This window comes from Pan troglodytes, chromosome 3 (assembly GCF_028858775.2).
Source record: "Pan troglodytes isolate AG18354 chromosome 3, NHGRI_mPanTro3-v2.0_pri, whole genome shotgun sequence".
NCBI lineage: Eukaryota > Metazoa > Chordata > Mammalia > Primates > Hominidae > Pan > Pan troglodytes.
Window position 1 is genome coordinate 42,886,323 of NC_072401.2, and position 17,842 is coordinate 42,904,164.

Consider the following 17,842-nt stretch of genomic DNA (forward strand, 5'->3'; position numbering starts at 1 on the left):
TTTGCCTGCTGGCATCCATGTAAGACATGACTTGCTCTTCCTTGCTTTCTGCCATGATCGTGAGGCTTACCCAGCCACGTGGAACTGTAAGTCCAATAAACCTCTTTCTTCTGTAAATTGCCCAGTCTCAGGTATGTCTTTATCAGCAGTGTGAAAACAGACTAATACATTAAAATGATACTAGTAGAGTGGGGTACTGCTGAAAAGATACCCAAAAATGTGGAAGCCACTTTGGAATTGGGTAATAGGCAGAGGTTGAAACAGTTTGGAGGGCTCAGAAGAAGACAAGAAAATGTGGGAAAGTTTGGAACTTCCTAGAGACTTGAAGGACTTTGACTAAAGCCTGATAGTGATGTGGACAATAAGGTCCAGGCTGAGGTAGTCTCAGATGCAGACGAGGAACTTGTTGGGAACTGGAGAAAAGGTGACTCTTGTTATGTTTAACAAAGAGACTGGCAGCATTTTGCCCCTGCCCTAGAGATTTGTGGAACTTTGAACTTGAGAGAGATGATTTAGGGTATCTGGCGGAAGAAATTTCTAAGCAGCAAAGCATTCAATAGGTGACTTGGGTGCCGTTAAAGGCATTTAGTTTTATAAGAGAAGCAGAGCATAAATGTTCAGAAAATTTGCAGCCTGACAATGTGATAGAAAAGAAAAACCTATTTTCTGAGGAGAATTTGAAGCTGACTGCAGAAATTTGCATAAGTAATGAGGAGCCGAATATTAATCCCCAAGATAATGGGAAAAATGTCTCCAGGGCATGTCAGAGGTCTTCATGGCAGCCCCTCCCATCACAGGTCCAGAGGCCTAGGAGAAAATGTTTTCATGGGCCAGGGCCAGGGTCCCCATGCTGTGTGCAGTCTAGGACTTGGTGCCCTGTGTCACAGCCACTCCAGCCATAACTAAAAGGGGCCAAGGTACAGCTTGGGCTAGTGCTTCAGAGGGTGGAAGCCCCAAGTCTTGGCAGCTTTCATGCAGTGTTGAGCCTGTGGGTACACAGAAATCAAGAATTGAGGTTTGGGCCAGGTGTGGTGGCTCATATCTGTAATCCTAGCATTTTGGGAAGCCATGGCAGGTGGATCACCTGAGGTCAGGAGTACAAGACCAGCCCAGCCAACTGGGGAAACCCTGTCTCTACTAAAAACACTTGAAATTAGCTGGGCATGGTGGCACATGCCTGTAATCCCAGCTACTCGGGAGGCTGAGGCAGGAGAATCACTTGAACCAAGGAGGAAAAGGTTGCAGTGAGCCAACATTGCACTACTGCACTCCAGCCTGGACAAGAGAGCAGAACTCTGTCTGGGGGTGGGGGGTGGGGGGCGGGGGAAAAAATTGAGGTTTGGAAACCTCTACCTAGACTTCAGAAGATGTATGAAAATGCCTGGATGTCCAGGCAAAAGTTTGCTATAGGGGTGGGGCCCTCATGGAGAACCTCTGCTAGCACAGTGCAGAAGGAAAATGTGGGGTCAGAGCCCCCCCCACAGAGTCCCTAGTGGAGCTGTGAGCAGAGGGCCACCATCCTCCAGACCCTAGAATGCTAGATCCCAGTGGATCTAGCATTGCACCATGCACCTGGAAAAGCCACAGACACTCAATGACAGCCTGTGAAAGCAGCCAGGAGGGAGGCTGTACCCTGCAGAGCTACAGGGGTGGAGCTGCCCAAGGCAATGGGAACCCACCTCTTGTATCAGTGTGAGCTGGATGTGAGACATGGAGTCAAAGGAGATCATTTTGGACCTTTAAGATTTGACTGCCCTGCTGGATTCTGGACTTGTGTGGGGCCTGTAGCCCCTTTGTTTTGGCCAATGTCTCTCATTTGCAATGGCTGTATTTATCCCATGCCTATACTCCCATTGTATCTAGGAAGTAAGTAACTTGCTTTTGATTTTACAGGCTCATAGGCAGAAGGGACTTGCCTTGTCTCAGATGAGACTTTGGACTGTGGACTTCTCAGTTAATGCTGAAATGAGTTAAGACTTTGGGGGATTGTTCGGAAGGCATGATTGGTTTTGAAATGTGAGGACATAAGATTTGGGAGGGGCCAGGGTGGAATGATATGGTTTGGCTGTGTCCCCACCCAAATCTCATCTTGAATTCCCACGTGTTATGGGAGGGACCTGGTGAGAGGTAATTGAATCATGGGGACAGGTCTTTCCTGTGCTGTTCTCGTGACAGTGAATTAAGTCTCACGAGATCTTACAGTTATTATAAGGGGGAGTTTTCCTGCACAAGCTCTCTCTTTGCGTGCTGCCATCCACGTAAGACATGACTTGCTCCTCCTTGCCTTCTGCCATGACTGTGAGGCTTCCCCAGCCACATGGAACTGTAAGTTCAATTAAACCTCTTTCTTTTGTAAATTGTCCAGTCTTGGGTATGTCTTTATCAGTAGCTTGAAAACGGACTAATACACTATGTGACTCAACGTCTTTCTAAAGGCAATTACAAAAGAGGAATTTCAAAAACATTCTGTAAAATGGCTGCCTTACTGGAATAAATAAACTATCTGCCAAGGTGACCGCTTTGAAGACTAACATTAATTTGGATGTGTTAGATCTCTTTGTTATACAGTCACACCTGGAAGAATGTTTTAGTGAGCCTAGCTTTTGAGGCAGAATAAATGAATACCACTCACTTCATACATAACTATAGACCAGAATGAAATGAGAAAATAAATAAGACCAGAGGATAGAAAATACAGTGTAGTACTATCCACTGATAGTGTGATAATACTAAAAACCCCAGAGAACTGACTAAGCACAGAACACTTTAAGGTGATCCTTCTGGGGAATCACCCTCACTAGCATTTACTTAAACAATTATCAACAAGAATAATGTGAAACTATATTAAACAGTTGAGAAAAAACAAATAATATGTTATTTTGGATTTGCTTCAAAATGATAGTGGGGGAAAGGCATAAATGAACTGGTCTTAAGTGCACATTATTGAAGCAGGTGGATCAGTACATCTGTCTGCTTTTGTTCATGCTTAAAATTTTCCACAACAGAAGACAGAAAATGATAAAACATAATTATAGAAATATATAGTTTTAGAAAATGAGCATATCTTAGGGCTACATTGATGTTAAGAATAAATAGATTTTCCCCTTCAATCCAAAGTATTGATACTATCAATCTAGAGAAGTAGATTTTTAATAAAAAGGAATTAATCTGTGAGGTTATATGCTAGCTGATGGTTCTTGGCAATGATGAGAAAACCAGGTTAATTTGCAGTAGGTAGCTACTGGTTGGGAAATAGTTTTATCTCTATAAACTATTCATATTAATATACCTAAGTGAGTAGAGCTACAACCATCATCTGATTATCTTTAATGTTAACAGAATATGTGGAAAGACTTAATACATTATAGGTTTGCCTTCAAACTCAACTAAATGTAAATATGTAATCTACATATATCTAAGAGGTAATTATGTTTTTTTAATTTGGCATTTTTGTGAATACTGGTTCAAGTAGGGCAGTAAAATACACATAAGCTCATGGGTTTTATACATGGAATTCAATGAACTTTACATGAAACTGAAGCTGCTGAACAGCCATATTGGAATGCCCTTTCAGATTTTGGATTTATAGAGTCTTCTACACTCTTTACTCCTGAAGATCAGCATGAAGATGCAGTCAGATGCCTGGAGCACAGGATTCAACTGGGATCACACTTTTGATCTTGGTTTCACTGGCAATGTGAAACCAAGTGGATGAGGTTGGGCAAATGCTCAAAGTTGTGCAAAGTTGTATGCCCTCATGCTAATTTTGCACAAACTTGTTAAATTTTACCTGCTTAATCTGCTCTTGCCTAACACCACAAGAAATTTACTGAAAGAAATTCTAGGTTGAAAAATATTAAATGAAAAAGAGAAATATCAAGGTAAAATGACTGAAATTTCAAGGATATCTTGTGATCTAAAAAGCAGATATTCTTTAAAGTTACTTAGAGTCCATAGGATGTAATGTAACCAGTACTGTTTTATAACCAGGCTGACATAGGTTTCAACTCTCACATCATCTACTCGTTTTTATAATTTGGGGCAAACTGCTTATTAGCTTCTTTGCCTGAATTTCACCAACTTTAAAATGGCCATGTCAAATATGTCATGAGGATTAAGTGAGAGCACCAGAACTAACACTCAGTGTGGGCTGACTATGTGCAGACACTCTCCAAAGCACTACACAAACAGAGCTCATCTAATCTTCAAAACCTCCTGATGATGCAACTACTATTATCTACATTCTTCCAGACGAGGACATTCAGGCAAAGAGTTGAGTAACCTGTTCAACAGTACCAGTAGAATGAAAATCTGAACTTGGTTGCTTAGTATCCAAAGCCCACATCTTTGATCACTCCACGTAACCTTGGACACAGTAGCAGCTCAGGAAACATTTGTTCTTTCATTTTTGCAGGCCTATAGGTAATTACTTATTTTATAGATGGAGAATCCAAGTATATATTTAAAATAAAGCTTGAGGCTGGGCATGGTGGCTGACACCTGTAATCCCAGCACTTTGGGAGGCTAAGGCGGGTGGATAACCTGAGGTCAGGAGTTTAAGACTAGCCTGGCCAACATAGTAAAACCCCATCTCTGCTAAAAATACAAAAATTAACCAGGTGTGGTGGTGCATGCCTGTAGTCCCAGCTACTCGGGAGGCTGAGGCAGGAGAATCACTTGAACCTGGGAGGTGGAGGTTGCAGTGAGCTGAGATTGTGCCACTGCATTCCAGCCTGGGTGATAGAGTGAGACTCCATCTTAACAAACAACTCACTTTACTCTAACGGTAGTGAAAGCCTTCCCTATTGTTATTTTAAAAAATCATTACTATCTAAGCTTATATGTAACTATAAGTGGAAATGTACAAGCAATTTATGACAAAGCTGACAATTTCTTATTTGGAGTTACCTAGTTTAGAATATCAAGTTTTCCAAAAGGGTGTTTTACAAAAAGAACTTACTAAACTAGATAAAATAACATCCTCTCTTTCCAGCACCAATAAAAGTTATGAAACAACCTCTATCGAAAGTAGAATATTTTGAACGATGTGAGTAAACAAACATCAATTTTTAACATTTCCTTCCAACATTAAGAAAAATATGGAGAAGGCAATTTCTTGTTAGGAATAACTGAGTTATTTTAGAGGATATGTATATCACTTCTATGCTAATGAACAATATTTAAAATTAATAGAATTATGTTAATGTTATAGAAAAGCAGATATAGTCAAAATTTTAACTACTTCTCAAAGGATTAAATAAGAGGGAATATATACAATATTAAACTTGAATTATCCACTAATAGTAAGATGCTTTGGTACATTTAAAAATATTAAAAATTACTTGTGTGTAGGTGTCAAAATGTATGACACTCCAAGCAATGGGCATGTGGTGTCTCATCAGTTGTCACAAGAACCAAACAGCTGCCTGTCATTAACCCTAGGTGTTGTGAGATTTACTGAAAACTTTTACCAAATCTTCACTTCGCTGAAATAAATTCCCTGTTGAAAAATATTTAAATGATGTTATTCGACTTCAAAGTATATTGAAAATGTGGCTTCGTCACCAAATACATGAGTAATATGAAAATAAAAATGGAATGACCTATAAATTCTCAATGTTTTCTAAAGTTACCAACATTAAAGGAACATATTTCCTGAAATTTCATTTGCCCACCAACTCATGATGAATTATAGAAATATCAAAATAAATCTGCACTATCCAAGATGAAAATATAAATTCACAAAGGGGAGGAATTTTAAGGGAAAACCAACAAAAAACTCATAAAGTAGTGAAATTAAACCCATAAAATGCTATCTTTAATGATGCCAAAATTAAATACACTAAAGTTAACTCTAGTGCTTGGTAGCATAGTTTTCTAACATTTGGTGCAGATTTTAAAAATGTTCACCTCATAGCCTGCATACAGACTTATTAGAATAATCGTAAGAAACACAGAAGAAAATTTCCACTGCTTGGGTATGTTTCAGTAGCCTCTTTTGGTAGCTCTGTAAAGTACATAAGTAGCAGCAGAAGGTGGCAGTACTGAGCTAGAAAAACCTCAGACGGCTTCAGGAGCTGTAGCTGAAACCTGAGGTAGTCCAAAGCCCACACTCTGGAATTGATCATTAGACTTTATTATAGATAAACAATGTAAAACTCTGGCAAACCTAATCTATAAACTACATGTTTCTCCATCAAAAATCAGGAATATTCAATAGATTTCAAGAAATATCTACTTTACAGCATTGTTACCCTAACTGCTCAGCAATATTTTATTTATATATATATATTTATATAAAAGAGAGTGAAATGTGTCTTACAAAACAATAAAATGCAAACCTTTTATAGGGATCAATGAGGCAGAAAGTTCCATAGAGCTTACCATTCATCAGGAGAGCAGCCATAATCCTCAGGTTCAGGGACATGGCTTCAGAAAGCAAGAAGAGAGGCAGAAAGAGAGGAAAAATAATCACAGAAAGGCTGGAAACATAAAACCACGAAGAAGGGAAGTATAAAAAGATGGATCACTGAAAAGTTAACAAAATGAACTTTTAGTTGAATCTGAAAGAATGGCAGTTAGTACAGCAAATAGAATATAATGATTCATGGTAGCTAAGCAGGTTTACGAAGTTATCCTGTAACTGTATAGCCAGTTTGCCTCTTCACCACAACATTTACTGATTTTATCCACAAAATTCATAATTCAGTAGGAATTATTTCAACTTAGCAGTTGAAATGTTAAAGCCAATGGAAAATTAATCATATGTGTTATATAATCAGAATAAAGTGTTTTAAGGTAACAAACATGCTAATATCTTGAAACAAATTATCACACTAATAAAATTTGTCAAATACATTTTAGAAGTAACTTTGGCTACCATGAGATGATGGTTACTTCAACAGGTACATTAAAGTAAAAGTTACCTGCATTTCTATAATTAAATGGAACCTTAGTTTAAGAATTTAAATGATATTAAAAAATTTTCACTTAAACTGCAATTCACTCATTAAAACACTCTTTATTTCAAACAGGAAACATATTCATCAATATCTTCTTTAATTTCATCCATTCGCTCATCTGAACACTAGGAAAGTCTGATAGATGTACTTCATTTCAGCCAGTCATGTATTCAATTGGAAGGGGCCCATAATACATGACAGACCAGATTTTTTTCTTTTCCATTTCTTTCATAATATAATCATATACTTTTCCTGTAAATTTATTAGACATGGAGTTTTAAAATGCAGAGTTCAGTACAAATGAAAAGTCACTGTTATTTTTGACGAATATACAATAAACTTTGTTAAAAACTCATGGGATCCTTTCACTTCCTAAAAGTTCAATCTTTCATCAACCCAGCCAAGGCAGGGACTTCATCATTCCAAGGCACTTCTTCCACTACCAAAACATTAATTTGCTTCCAGTGCAGTATCCACTATATCACTCCAATCACAATGGAGGTGGTCCCTTTTAACTCACTATTCTCTCTCCTACCAAACGGCTTTTGTGCCTGCTTAAGAAGAAGGGCTAATCAAGCCCTTTGTGGGCTGGACTCCAAGAAAAGGAGTTGGCATGCTGCAAAGCTCTGTGGAAACTGGCTGCAACTCCATGTTTAAAGCAATCACTTCAGATCAACCTCAAGGCTTGGACCCTAGCCCATGGACTGTGCCAGGGAAGGGCCTGGTACTAACCAAGCAACACTGTGCATGGTCCTGTCAAGCTGCACTAGCCCCAATCTCATACCAGGACAGGGGATAAAGTTTCCCAAGTCATGCAGCTTAAAAGCTCCAGAGCTCAAGTGCCAGAGACCCTCTTCACAACTCTGGCGCAGCCCTGGAAGAATGCTGAGCACTACCTAGAGCCCGATGAGCAGTAGGTGGCCTGCATACCTGCCACTGATCCTATATGCAAGTTTCCCTGTTATTGCTGCTCCAGAAGCTCTGGTGTCTACGTGGTATCTGGCTTTTTGCCTTTGTATGTGCCAGTGCTATAATATCTACCTGGTAAGTTCTTCACTTAATCAAATTCATTCTTAGATCTCAACTCCAGAATCACTTTCTTAGGGCATATTTCCTTGCCTTCCCTGTTTAGATCAAAACACCCATTATAGCCTCACATAGACCTCTATACTGTGTTAGAACTTTATATTTGTCTGTATGATTACTTAATTAGCATCCACTAAGTGCCAATTAGACTATACACTTTAGGCAGGAGGAAATCATGTGAACTTTTGCCTTTTTTACCTGCATTATCTATCAAAGTGTCACATACATCAACACTTGAGATATGAAGTTAAATAAATGAATGGAGTTGACTAGAATTTATCACAAGTCATGGTGAGCAGTAAGACAAACATGGTTATAACAAGATCTTGGGCAACAGTATTATGATAATCGTGAAATTTCTCGTGGTGAGTCTCTTCTTGGGGTTAAAGAAGTAGCCGATCCTTCCAGCAAATATATAGCTAAACCAAATACTGTCAAGTAAAGTTATTCACACAGTATATTCATATATAAAGATTGCTTTTAAAAACTTATTTTTCATTTAAAGGGAAATGCAAATGATGTTTTTAATACGAATGAAATGCCTTGTCCACACAAAAAAGCATTTTGTTTGCTTAACAGAATTTCTTTTTATAGACTGTATCTTGTTAAGCCTCATCCAACTTATTCTAAAAGGTCTAAATTTTTTTTTTTTTTTTTTTTTTTAACAAAGATGGCACTTAGGACTGTATCCCAGAATCTTCACTCTATTGAGATTTGTGGCCATTGAACAGAGAAACTGCTTACCTATTCCGGGTATTCAAGTAACTATTATAAAACTGACTTATTCCTTACAGGAAGCAATTAGCTGAAATGATACTTTAATAACTAATGTTTACAGTAAAATGTCTGGTTTGTCATAAGTTAAATTTACAAATGATATCACAATTCACTTACATTTTACTGTAATTGTCCCATAAAAAGATCTAATGAAATAATCTAATAATTTTACAGTGCATTCCTAAGTAAAAGTTGATTTCTACAAGATAATCATCATTGGCAACTATGTACAAATCTATTTTATTGCCCATCATGAATCCAATTTAGGGCAAAGGTTCAGGGAAATGAAAGAAATTTATTAAAATTAAATTCTGATGCACGGTTTTAAGTGTTAATTATAATTTTTTTACAAACATGGAATACCCAGAACTAGCTAGGAATTATACTATCAGGAAACTTCAAGCCTTATTCTTCTGATAAGACACAACAGAACTCACTTGAACCCTATCTGGGGTGAAACTGAGCTGTACCTGATGTTTTGGCAACACTGAGGCAAAATCAGCTCTCCACTTGGAACCCCAAAGGCTTTTGTCAGGATATGAAATTTTGTGTTACTCTCTGGTTTTGCCACCTCCCTAGGGGGATAAACACCTTGCTTTCTTCCACTGGGGTTAAAAGTGCTCATACATAATAGTTCCCATATTAAGCAGTTGTTAAATGCTGCTCTGGGGAAAATAAGATAGCAAAGCCAGGTCATTTCCCCCATCTGGATTCCCATAATCCAAGAGTGCCCAGAGGAAATCTACACAGAAAAGTGCTCGACAGTAATTACTCTCTCTCACCCCTTCACATCTAACCATGGAGACTGGCTGTAATTATGTAACAGTGTTATTTTCCCTGCTGTAAACATGTGGTCAAGTCAGAAGTCACGGTTTCTCCAAAACTTTCAGACATCAACAACTCTCTACGATGCTAACAGTCCAATAATCCACCAGGATGTGTTTGGGAGGGAACACTGATAAAAACTCAAGGTTAAGGATGCCTAAAAGCACATACACAAACATGATCACTGGAAGCAGTTTAACTAGCTTTACTCTACATGGCTTCTGGTATCCTTGAAAATATGATACCATACATAACTAAAAAGGAAACAGATTTTGGCTTATACAGTTAAAATTTGCAAACAAATAAACTTCTGTTTATTTCTAAACATTATGTTAGATTTCGTATCTGGAAAAGGACCTTAGAAATGGTTTGGTCTCACTATCCACATCTTAAAAAGTAGGGAATATCTGAAAATAGATTTTCTAGGATTACATGGTAAATTCTAGACAAAGCCAGAACTCATGGCTTCTGACTGTATCTCAGGATTAAGAAATATTATTTCTTCAAGAAGAAATTCACTTCACTGGCAATTTAATCTCAATGATGACAATACTGAGCTCAGACCCACCCTATGACAGTTGTTAATGATGACATTGTCAACAGACACAGATGGGCACTGTTCTTTAGAACTACTGCCTAGGAGTGTTTAAGGACCTCTTCCAAGAATAAGAAAAAACCTGATAAAATGTGGAAGAAAACAGAGGCTAGATCTGATTTTAGCTTTCTGTTCTGATAATTTCACAATCAATAATTACTAATTGGATGAACCTGCTTATTGAATTATAAAATCACACAAAGTAAAAAACAATGCCAATTATTAAACAGGTCATTGTGGAAATACTAGTTATGAATGAATACAGAATTTGTGTAAAAAAATCATCATAGATCTGAGAACTCTAGAATTGCAATAGGCTTTCCTTTTCTCCTCTGGGATGATTGTGGGTAGAATATATAAGTACAAGATGTCAAAAAGTGTGGCTGCAACTCTCCTGCTCCAGTAGCAATTTGTTGGGAGGAGGGTGGAGGAGCCAGGTGAGCCTCTTACATCTAAGGAAATTAGGACATCTTCAGATAAAGAAGAAAGATGAAAAACAGCATCCAGCCCGGGAAGCAGTAAGTATGCTTCTTAAATCAACAGGCTGTCTTTACAGTGTGAAAAAGCCACTCAACTGCCTTTTTAACCTCGTTTATACATATAGTTTATAGTCATTTTTAGTCATGCTCTCGTAACGCAAAGAACAAGGATATCTAGGAATAACCATATACTTTTGGGATTTTTCATGAAATGTTTACTTATTTATAATTTTAACTAAGGCATTTTCAAAATGTAACACTCTTTGTCACTGGCTTACTGCTCAGAGTGAGTGGGGAAGAGTGGGTGCAAGCCAGAAAACCTAGAAGCAAGTGTCCATGCTTGTATGAGTAGGAGGCTGATATTTACTAGTCTCACTTCTAGGTAGATAAGGATAATTGGCAAGTTTGACAATAGGCCAATGTCAACCAGCCAGGAGAGTGTTTCACCTTTTGATGTCTTTTCTAGGAAATGTAGAAATTAATTTTCTCACATTACCCTATAAAATATTTTAAAGAGAAGGCTATGGAACAGCTTGTAAGCGTACCTGGAAGTAAGAAATAAAGTAAATGGGTGCTCAACAAGCAATTCTAAAGAAATTAACAGCCTGATAAAAGTTTCTGATGATATTAATTATCCTCCAGATTCAAGAGTTTCACGTCTCTACCTCCTTTCCATCATCAGAATTTTAGATTGCTCTATGACTGCAAAAAGGAGAGATGATAGAAGAAAAAAAAGTATCAAAAGGGATAACTGTCACTATTTTAACTTGAAAACTGCTCAAGTCCTGATTATTTGTCCTTACCAGATCCAAGCTATACTCTAGTTTATAGTAGTGTAAAAGGAAATATATTTGTTCCTTATTACCAGGGCAAGAGAGAGACTTTCAGCAACACTAAACACTGAAAATACCATTGGGCAGAGCACCTGCCTCATGTCATCCCAAATGAAAACAATGCTAAACTAGAAACGCGAAATATACATGTGTCCTAAAATTATAACAGCTGCTTTTCAGACTAAAAAAAACCAAACAACCCTATACCCTCCCCTAATAAGAACTCCCAAATGTACCAAACTGTTAGCACTAATTAAACATGTATTTCATATCCTAATTAAAGGAAAAAACTCACCCATAAGCAACTCCCGCTATGGTGCACTTCTTAAACTGCATTACATTGCATGTCAGAGTACCAGTTTTGTCAGAAAATATGTATTTAACCTAAAAAAGTTTAAAATTTCTCATTAATATTTTGAAAGTCTTTATGCCAGTCTTTTACAGAGAAACCCCTCATGCTTTTTATTAACATTGCAGGGGCACAATGAATATTACTAAGGGACTATTTTCTGACCATTTATCAAGGAATATATTCAGCTTTTTAAAAAGTATTTTACAAATGAATCTTTTCACATATGAATATTAAAGACTATCACCATACTAGAAAACTATACAGACATATGCCTTAGTATGGTCTGAATTTCCACTAGAAAGTGCCACTACCACTACTTAACATTTACAGAGCACTGAAACAGCTATCAGCATTTCTCAATGCAACAGGCAATTGTAGAATTTGTAATAGCTTGTGCAATTAACTTCATGCAACATCTGAATTGGTAAGAAATAATTCTGGACTAGATGCTATTTGTAAAGCGTAAGTTGGAATATGGCAACAATACAAAAAAAGAAAAACCTAGAATATGTCAATGGATTACAAATATACACATATGTGAATACAGTATGAATTATAAATCTAACATTCCTATTGACTAGACTCACATAGCTTCGTTGATGAACTTTTCCTCCCTTCCTGGTTGAAAGGTATGAACAATTCTAAAACTACGTTTATAACTTGAAAATAGCTAATATGTTGCATACTAGCTTGACTATATACCGAGGGACATCTCGAAGCTCTTGGAGTGCTTTACCTTGAGAGCAAAATCTCCTTGAGACAGTGTTTTTAAAAACTGATTTACTAAAAATGAGAATTGTTCATCATGCACTAACAAATATATTATTCAAATAGTGGAAAATTAAAAGCTGTCCATCTGCAGTTATCATATATGGCAGATACCACACCAAATCTAACTTTTTAATTCAACACATAATCAACAATAAATTGAGTTTACCTGGCCAAGTTCCTCATTCAGATTAGATGTTCGAGCCATAGCAGCAGTGTCTGTGGGTTCATAGTGCATGTCAAGATCCTTTAAAAAAATTAAGTAAATCATTGAATACAACTGGTAATAAGGAATTGGGTGAAACTTTAAAAGAAAACAATTAGTATATTCGTACTTCAATAAGTCACTGTTTGATGAACTATATGTAGGCATTAATTTCCTGTTATTCCTATACCATTTAATTCATTTTTTCTGAAAAGTATTCAATATAGACTATTATATTCCACAGTAAGGGCAGAACAGTATGGTAGTTAGAGCCTGTCTATGAATCATGCAATCTAGGTTTACTATCATTCCACCATTTTCTATATAAATGACCTATTATAAGGATTAAAAGATACCACACAAAGTGCTTCCTACTGTGTCCGACACAAGGCAGGTATTTAGTAATGTGAGCTAGAACTCAGCAACTAAACACTGCTCAAATAATTAGGTCTTCAAACCCCTGGAAAAAGTACCCAAGAGATTCTATCTGGTTGTACTTTCTGGGCCAAGAAAGAAAAACAAAATGCACTTCTCAAAAGATAAAAATGTCACGCCTATAATACCAGCACTTTGGGAGGCTGAGATGGGTGGATCAAGAGGTCAGGAAATCGAGACCATCCTGGCTAACACGGTGAAACCCTGTCTCTACTAAAAAAAATACAAAAAAATCAGCCGGGAGTGGTGGCAGGCGCCTGCAGTCCCAGCTACTGCGGAGGCTGAGGCAGGAGAATGGCGTGAACCCGGGTGGCAAAGCTTGCAGTGAGCCTAGATCGCGCCACTGCACTCCAGCCTGGGTGACAGAGCGAGACGCCATCTCAAAAAAAAAAAAAAAAAAAAAAAAAAAAGAGCATAGTTTTTTACTTATTTGTACTTGCCTTGTGTCCAGTAATCATGAGACTTGACTATATTATCCTACGAAATTAACATTGTCTATATTAGACTATTTTATTAACAAATCAGGGTTGTAGTTCACAAATTTTCATGTCAAATGAAAAGGCCAAAATTCAAAGCCCATCTCTCCCATGTCTGTGTTCTGAACTGATCAACATCACTTCTGAAATAGGTTATTGAGTTTTATGTGCCATGTGTTAAGAGAGAGATTAACCAACCGGGCCTTTGTTCAGAAGAGAAAGTGATCAGAATAGAGATTAATCTGGAAATCACATGAACTGAAGGACAACAGAAGGCGGGGAATGTTTAATTAGAAAGGAAAAGATAGGATAGAATTGGCATGATAGCTGAGTTCAGATATTTTGCAAGACTATCATTCAGAAACAAGATTAAGCATTTTCATAATAGATCCATTGGGAAGAACCAGAATCAAAGGAAGACAGTTATAATCTCATTTTCACACAAGAAAGTTGCTTTGTAAAAGAAGGCTGGAAAGTCAGTGTTCTATCTGTCAGATGTTATAAAATCTCTGTATATTAGAAAGGTGGTTGAAAGCATAAGCCTGCTGGGTTCATCCAATACTAAAATTATATAATTCTTTGAAAGATATTATTTTTGAAAATCAAAACAACAAAGTGATTATCTAGCTTACTTATGTGATTCTCACAATGAGTTACCCTATTATTGCTATAAGAAACTTCAATAAGTCTTACTTATATTTGTACATATCCTATTACGTAATTTTTCAGCCATATATCTCCTGCATGAAGTGAGCTACACCTGCAGCTCATTTTAGATTTCTAAATCACACTGATTTCTTACCAATGAATTAAGAGATTGACAGTTTAGGTAGATAATTCACTACAAGAAGATAATGAGCAGTTACAAAAGTATCAGTTATATTTTTCAAAATCCTAATATTGTTCATATTGAAAGACTTTACAATGATTGAAAAAGAAAGAAACATCAAAAATAACACAAAGTTTCTCAAAATAAAAGAAAAATTAAATTTTCTGGCAGATTAGGCCCACAGATTTAATTTATATTAATTTTAACTTTAATAAAAATAAAACTAAGACCACATTTAAAAACATTTAGAAAGTAGATGTCCAACATTTTTCTAATATTTAACAATATTCAAGAGAAAAATTATGAAGAAAAATTCAAGTGAAGCTAAAATTGTTTACAGTGTAGAAAATAACATGATATAACATGATAATCTGGTTGATATCAGTAAGAATTACAGTATTATTTGTATAGTGCTTGATTATTTTCAAAGCTCTTTGCTAAGTCAAGAGATTCCTTAGCCCATAAAACCACTGTAAGATGTAGGTAAGGCATATTATCCCTATGATTGTGTTCAAGAAAATAAGTTTCAAAATAAGTGACTTGAGAAAGTTGATACACCTAGTAAATTATAATACTAGAAACATAATTCAGATACTTAACTCCAAACTCATGGTTCTCCATCTCCCATGACCACCACAGGTTTCCTGAACTAGAGACCCATTTTCCCTACAATGTCTGGCCTGTAAACTTGTGTGATTCTGAGATGAGGAACTTTGCAACAAATTAGGTTCAAAAATCTGATACTGTGGTCAAGAAACGGTAGATATAATTAAAACCTTTTTTCTCCTGAGATATCAAAACATCCTAAGGACAAAATTATTTTGTAGGGTGATAACAATCATAATTCATATTTACCCAATTTATGAAGTATGCCTGGGTAAATTTCACAACTTCTAATGTAACCAATAAGCTGATAGGAATAAGATTGTTGAAAAGGATGATGAAGGTCAAGAAATTCAGTCCAAAATTACTAGCGCCACCATCTGTTGGGAGAGGCAGGAAGAATGTCATTTACAGTTTTATATTTTATTTGCATTGACCCCAAATTAGCATAATACAAGTTTTCCATACTACGCAGCTCATTTGATAATTTGGGAGGAACACTTTGCTGATAATCTATCCTAATTCTCAAGTACATCCTTCAAGATAGAATTGCATTGTGTTCAATATGTTGTTAATCCAGGTAACAGCTGTATAAAAGTACTAAGACAGTGAAAGGACTGTCAAATATTGCAAACCCTCTTCCAAACACAAAGTTTAGAGACATCAGGGATAGCACTGAGGGTTTATAAATATAAAATCTCAATTGGGTAGAATCACTTTTATATAAATTCTTAAGAGTATTTCCAATTTAAAGCATACTTTAAAAGCAAACAAGACAGCAGCAGCAAAAACAATCCAAACTATATGAGTAATATTCAGTCCTAGGTAAATTATTCTCCTAGGTACATTATACTCTTCTTCCTCAATAATGAAAATAAAACTGCTATACCAGATACAATTGTAAAGTATACAAAGAAACAGACTGATGGTAGTAACAGTTCTGATACTGAAATAATAAATCAGTAACTATAAAAACAACTTGGAATTGCTGCAAAGATAAATCAATATAATAAAAAAATTTTAAAAATACCAGTTTTTGCTATATGATTGTACTAGAATTTGCTTTCACACTTCTGGAAGTTAAGTCTTTATTGGCTAAGTACTCATGAAATGAAAATGTAAACTCATTTCACAGAAATATCCAGGGGTGGTACATTAATATCACAATAATAAAAGGATAAATGCTCTAAAGGAAAACTATTTACTAGCACCTTCTCTAAGATAACATTTAATATAGGACTTACCACATTACTGAGTTCAAATGAAAATACATTTGGTTTAAACATTTTTAAACCATATAAACCACTTTTTGGTACTTTTATTTAAATAAAATATAAACAAAGTATATTTTATTTAAGATAAAATATATTTAAATATTTATATTATTTAAATATATTTAAAATATTTTATATATTTATAAATATATACAATATATATTTAAATATATATGTTTTGTTATATCCACACATGGTCAATCTACTTTCTTTACCATATAGTTAACCACCTATGTTAAAAATATTTTTAAGGAATAGTTTTCGTTGATATATATAATAAATGACTATACTTAGTGAACATTTTATACCACTATAGAGTGCTCATTATGTTTTTAAGGATTCTGAAATTTTAGGATTCCCAAATTTTACTTACACTTGCTAGAAATCTCACTGAAAAATAAAGATCAAATGTCCAGCTATCTTGGCAACAAGGTCTTTTTAGAAACAATACGAAATAAAGTAAATCAAGATCAATTGTGAAACAAATACATGTCTTAATCTAAAAAAGTGCAGTAAGCACTTTATTGCTTACAGTTTAGATTGAGATACCAGTCTTTTCCAGAATGCCTTCGATTCCAAATGGCTGAGCCCACAGAACAGACAAGAGACATGGCAATTAAGATACAAAATAAAATCAAAATTTGTACATTTGTAATCCGTTCCACATTTGAGAGCTTAAGTGGTGGACTTGTTGAATTCTGTAAAAAGAAACAAGATGAGTAATAAAAAATGTACACCAATGATTTAGCAATCTATACTTAGTATTCTGTTGAGGATGACAAAGTCACAACTCAGTATCTAGATGTGGGTGGATACGTGAAAATTATGTGAAACCCATGACAAATGTAATAAGGTGCCAATGGTTAACCACCTTTTTTTCAAGGCCACTACACCGCCCAGGCCTTTTTCTAGGAAGTAAACTATAAGAAAGAAGAGAACGAAATTACATTCCTTTTGCAAAAATAGCTTTTGCATTGTGGCAGGTAAGATGAATAATGCATTACTTGGCTATGTAAGCAAACAGGGTAGTCTAGAAACATTTAGTTAGTGTTTCCGTTCAGGAAGACAGGCAGACAAGGCAGCCTATGCTCCCGCAAACAGGCACCTGGAAATTTGAACATAGGAAGGCAACATTTAAAGGATCTCCGGCTTTCAAATTTCTGGTGGCATTTAGCAATTGTTTTACTGAACGCAGCAACAATTTAAGTAGTCCTGGCTATAAAGAATAACAGAGGCAAGTTGCCTCAGTTGTATATGATGATTCAAATGGTTATGTAGACCTGTGCTAACCAAAAAATCCATAGAACAGAAAATTAAATGTCAGAATGAATATGAAATGAAGA

The 17,842-nt window shown here is 36.0% G+C and overlaps 1 protein-coding gene across 8 annotated transcripts in view; it reads right to left on the reverse strand.

Moving 5' to 3' along the window:
- ATP8A1 (ATPase phospholipid transporting 8A1) overlaps nt 1–17,842 on the reverse strand; it is a 249,041-nt gene that overhangs the window by 154,633 nt on the left and 76,566 nt on the right. For 4 of the 8 annotated variants that reach the window (XM_001150768.6, XM_009447594.5, XM_063809478.1 and 1 more), the window contains 5 exons: nt 17,032–17,197; nt 15,478–15,605; nt 12,847–12,924; nt 11,853–11,941; nt 6,385–6,429 (listed from right to left, as the gene is read on the reverse strand). In XM_001150768.6, coding sequence (XP_001150768.3) covers nt 6,385–6,429; nt 11,853–11,941; nt 12,847–12,924; nt 15,478–15,605; nt 17,032–17,197 — 506 coding nt within the window. The remainder of the gene's footprint in view (nt 1–6,384; nt 6,430–11,852; nt 11,942–12,846; nt 12,925–15,477; nt 15,606–17,031; nt 17,198–17,842) is intronic. The other 4 variants (XM_009447595.5, XM_517167.8, XM_063809481.1 and 1 more) reach the window with 1 other exon arrangement.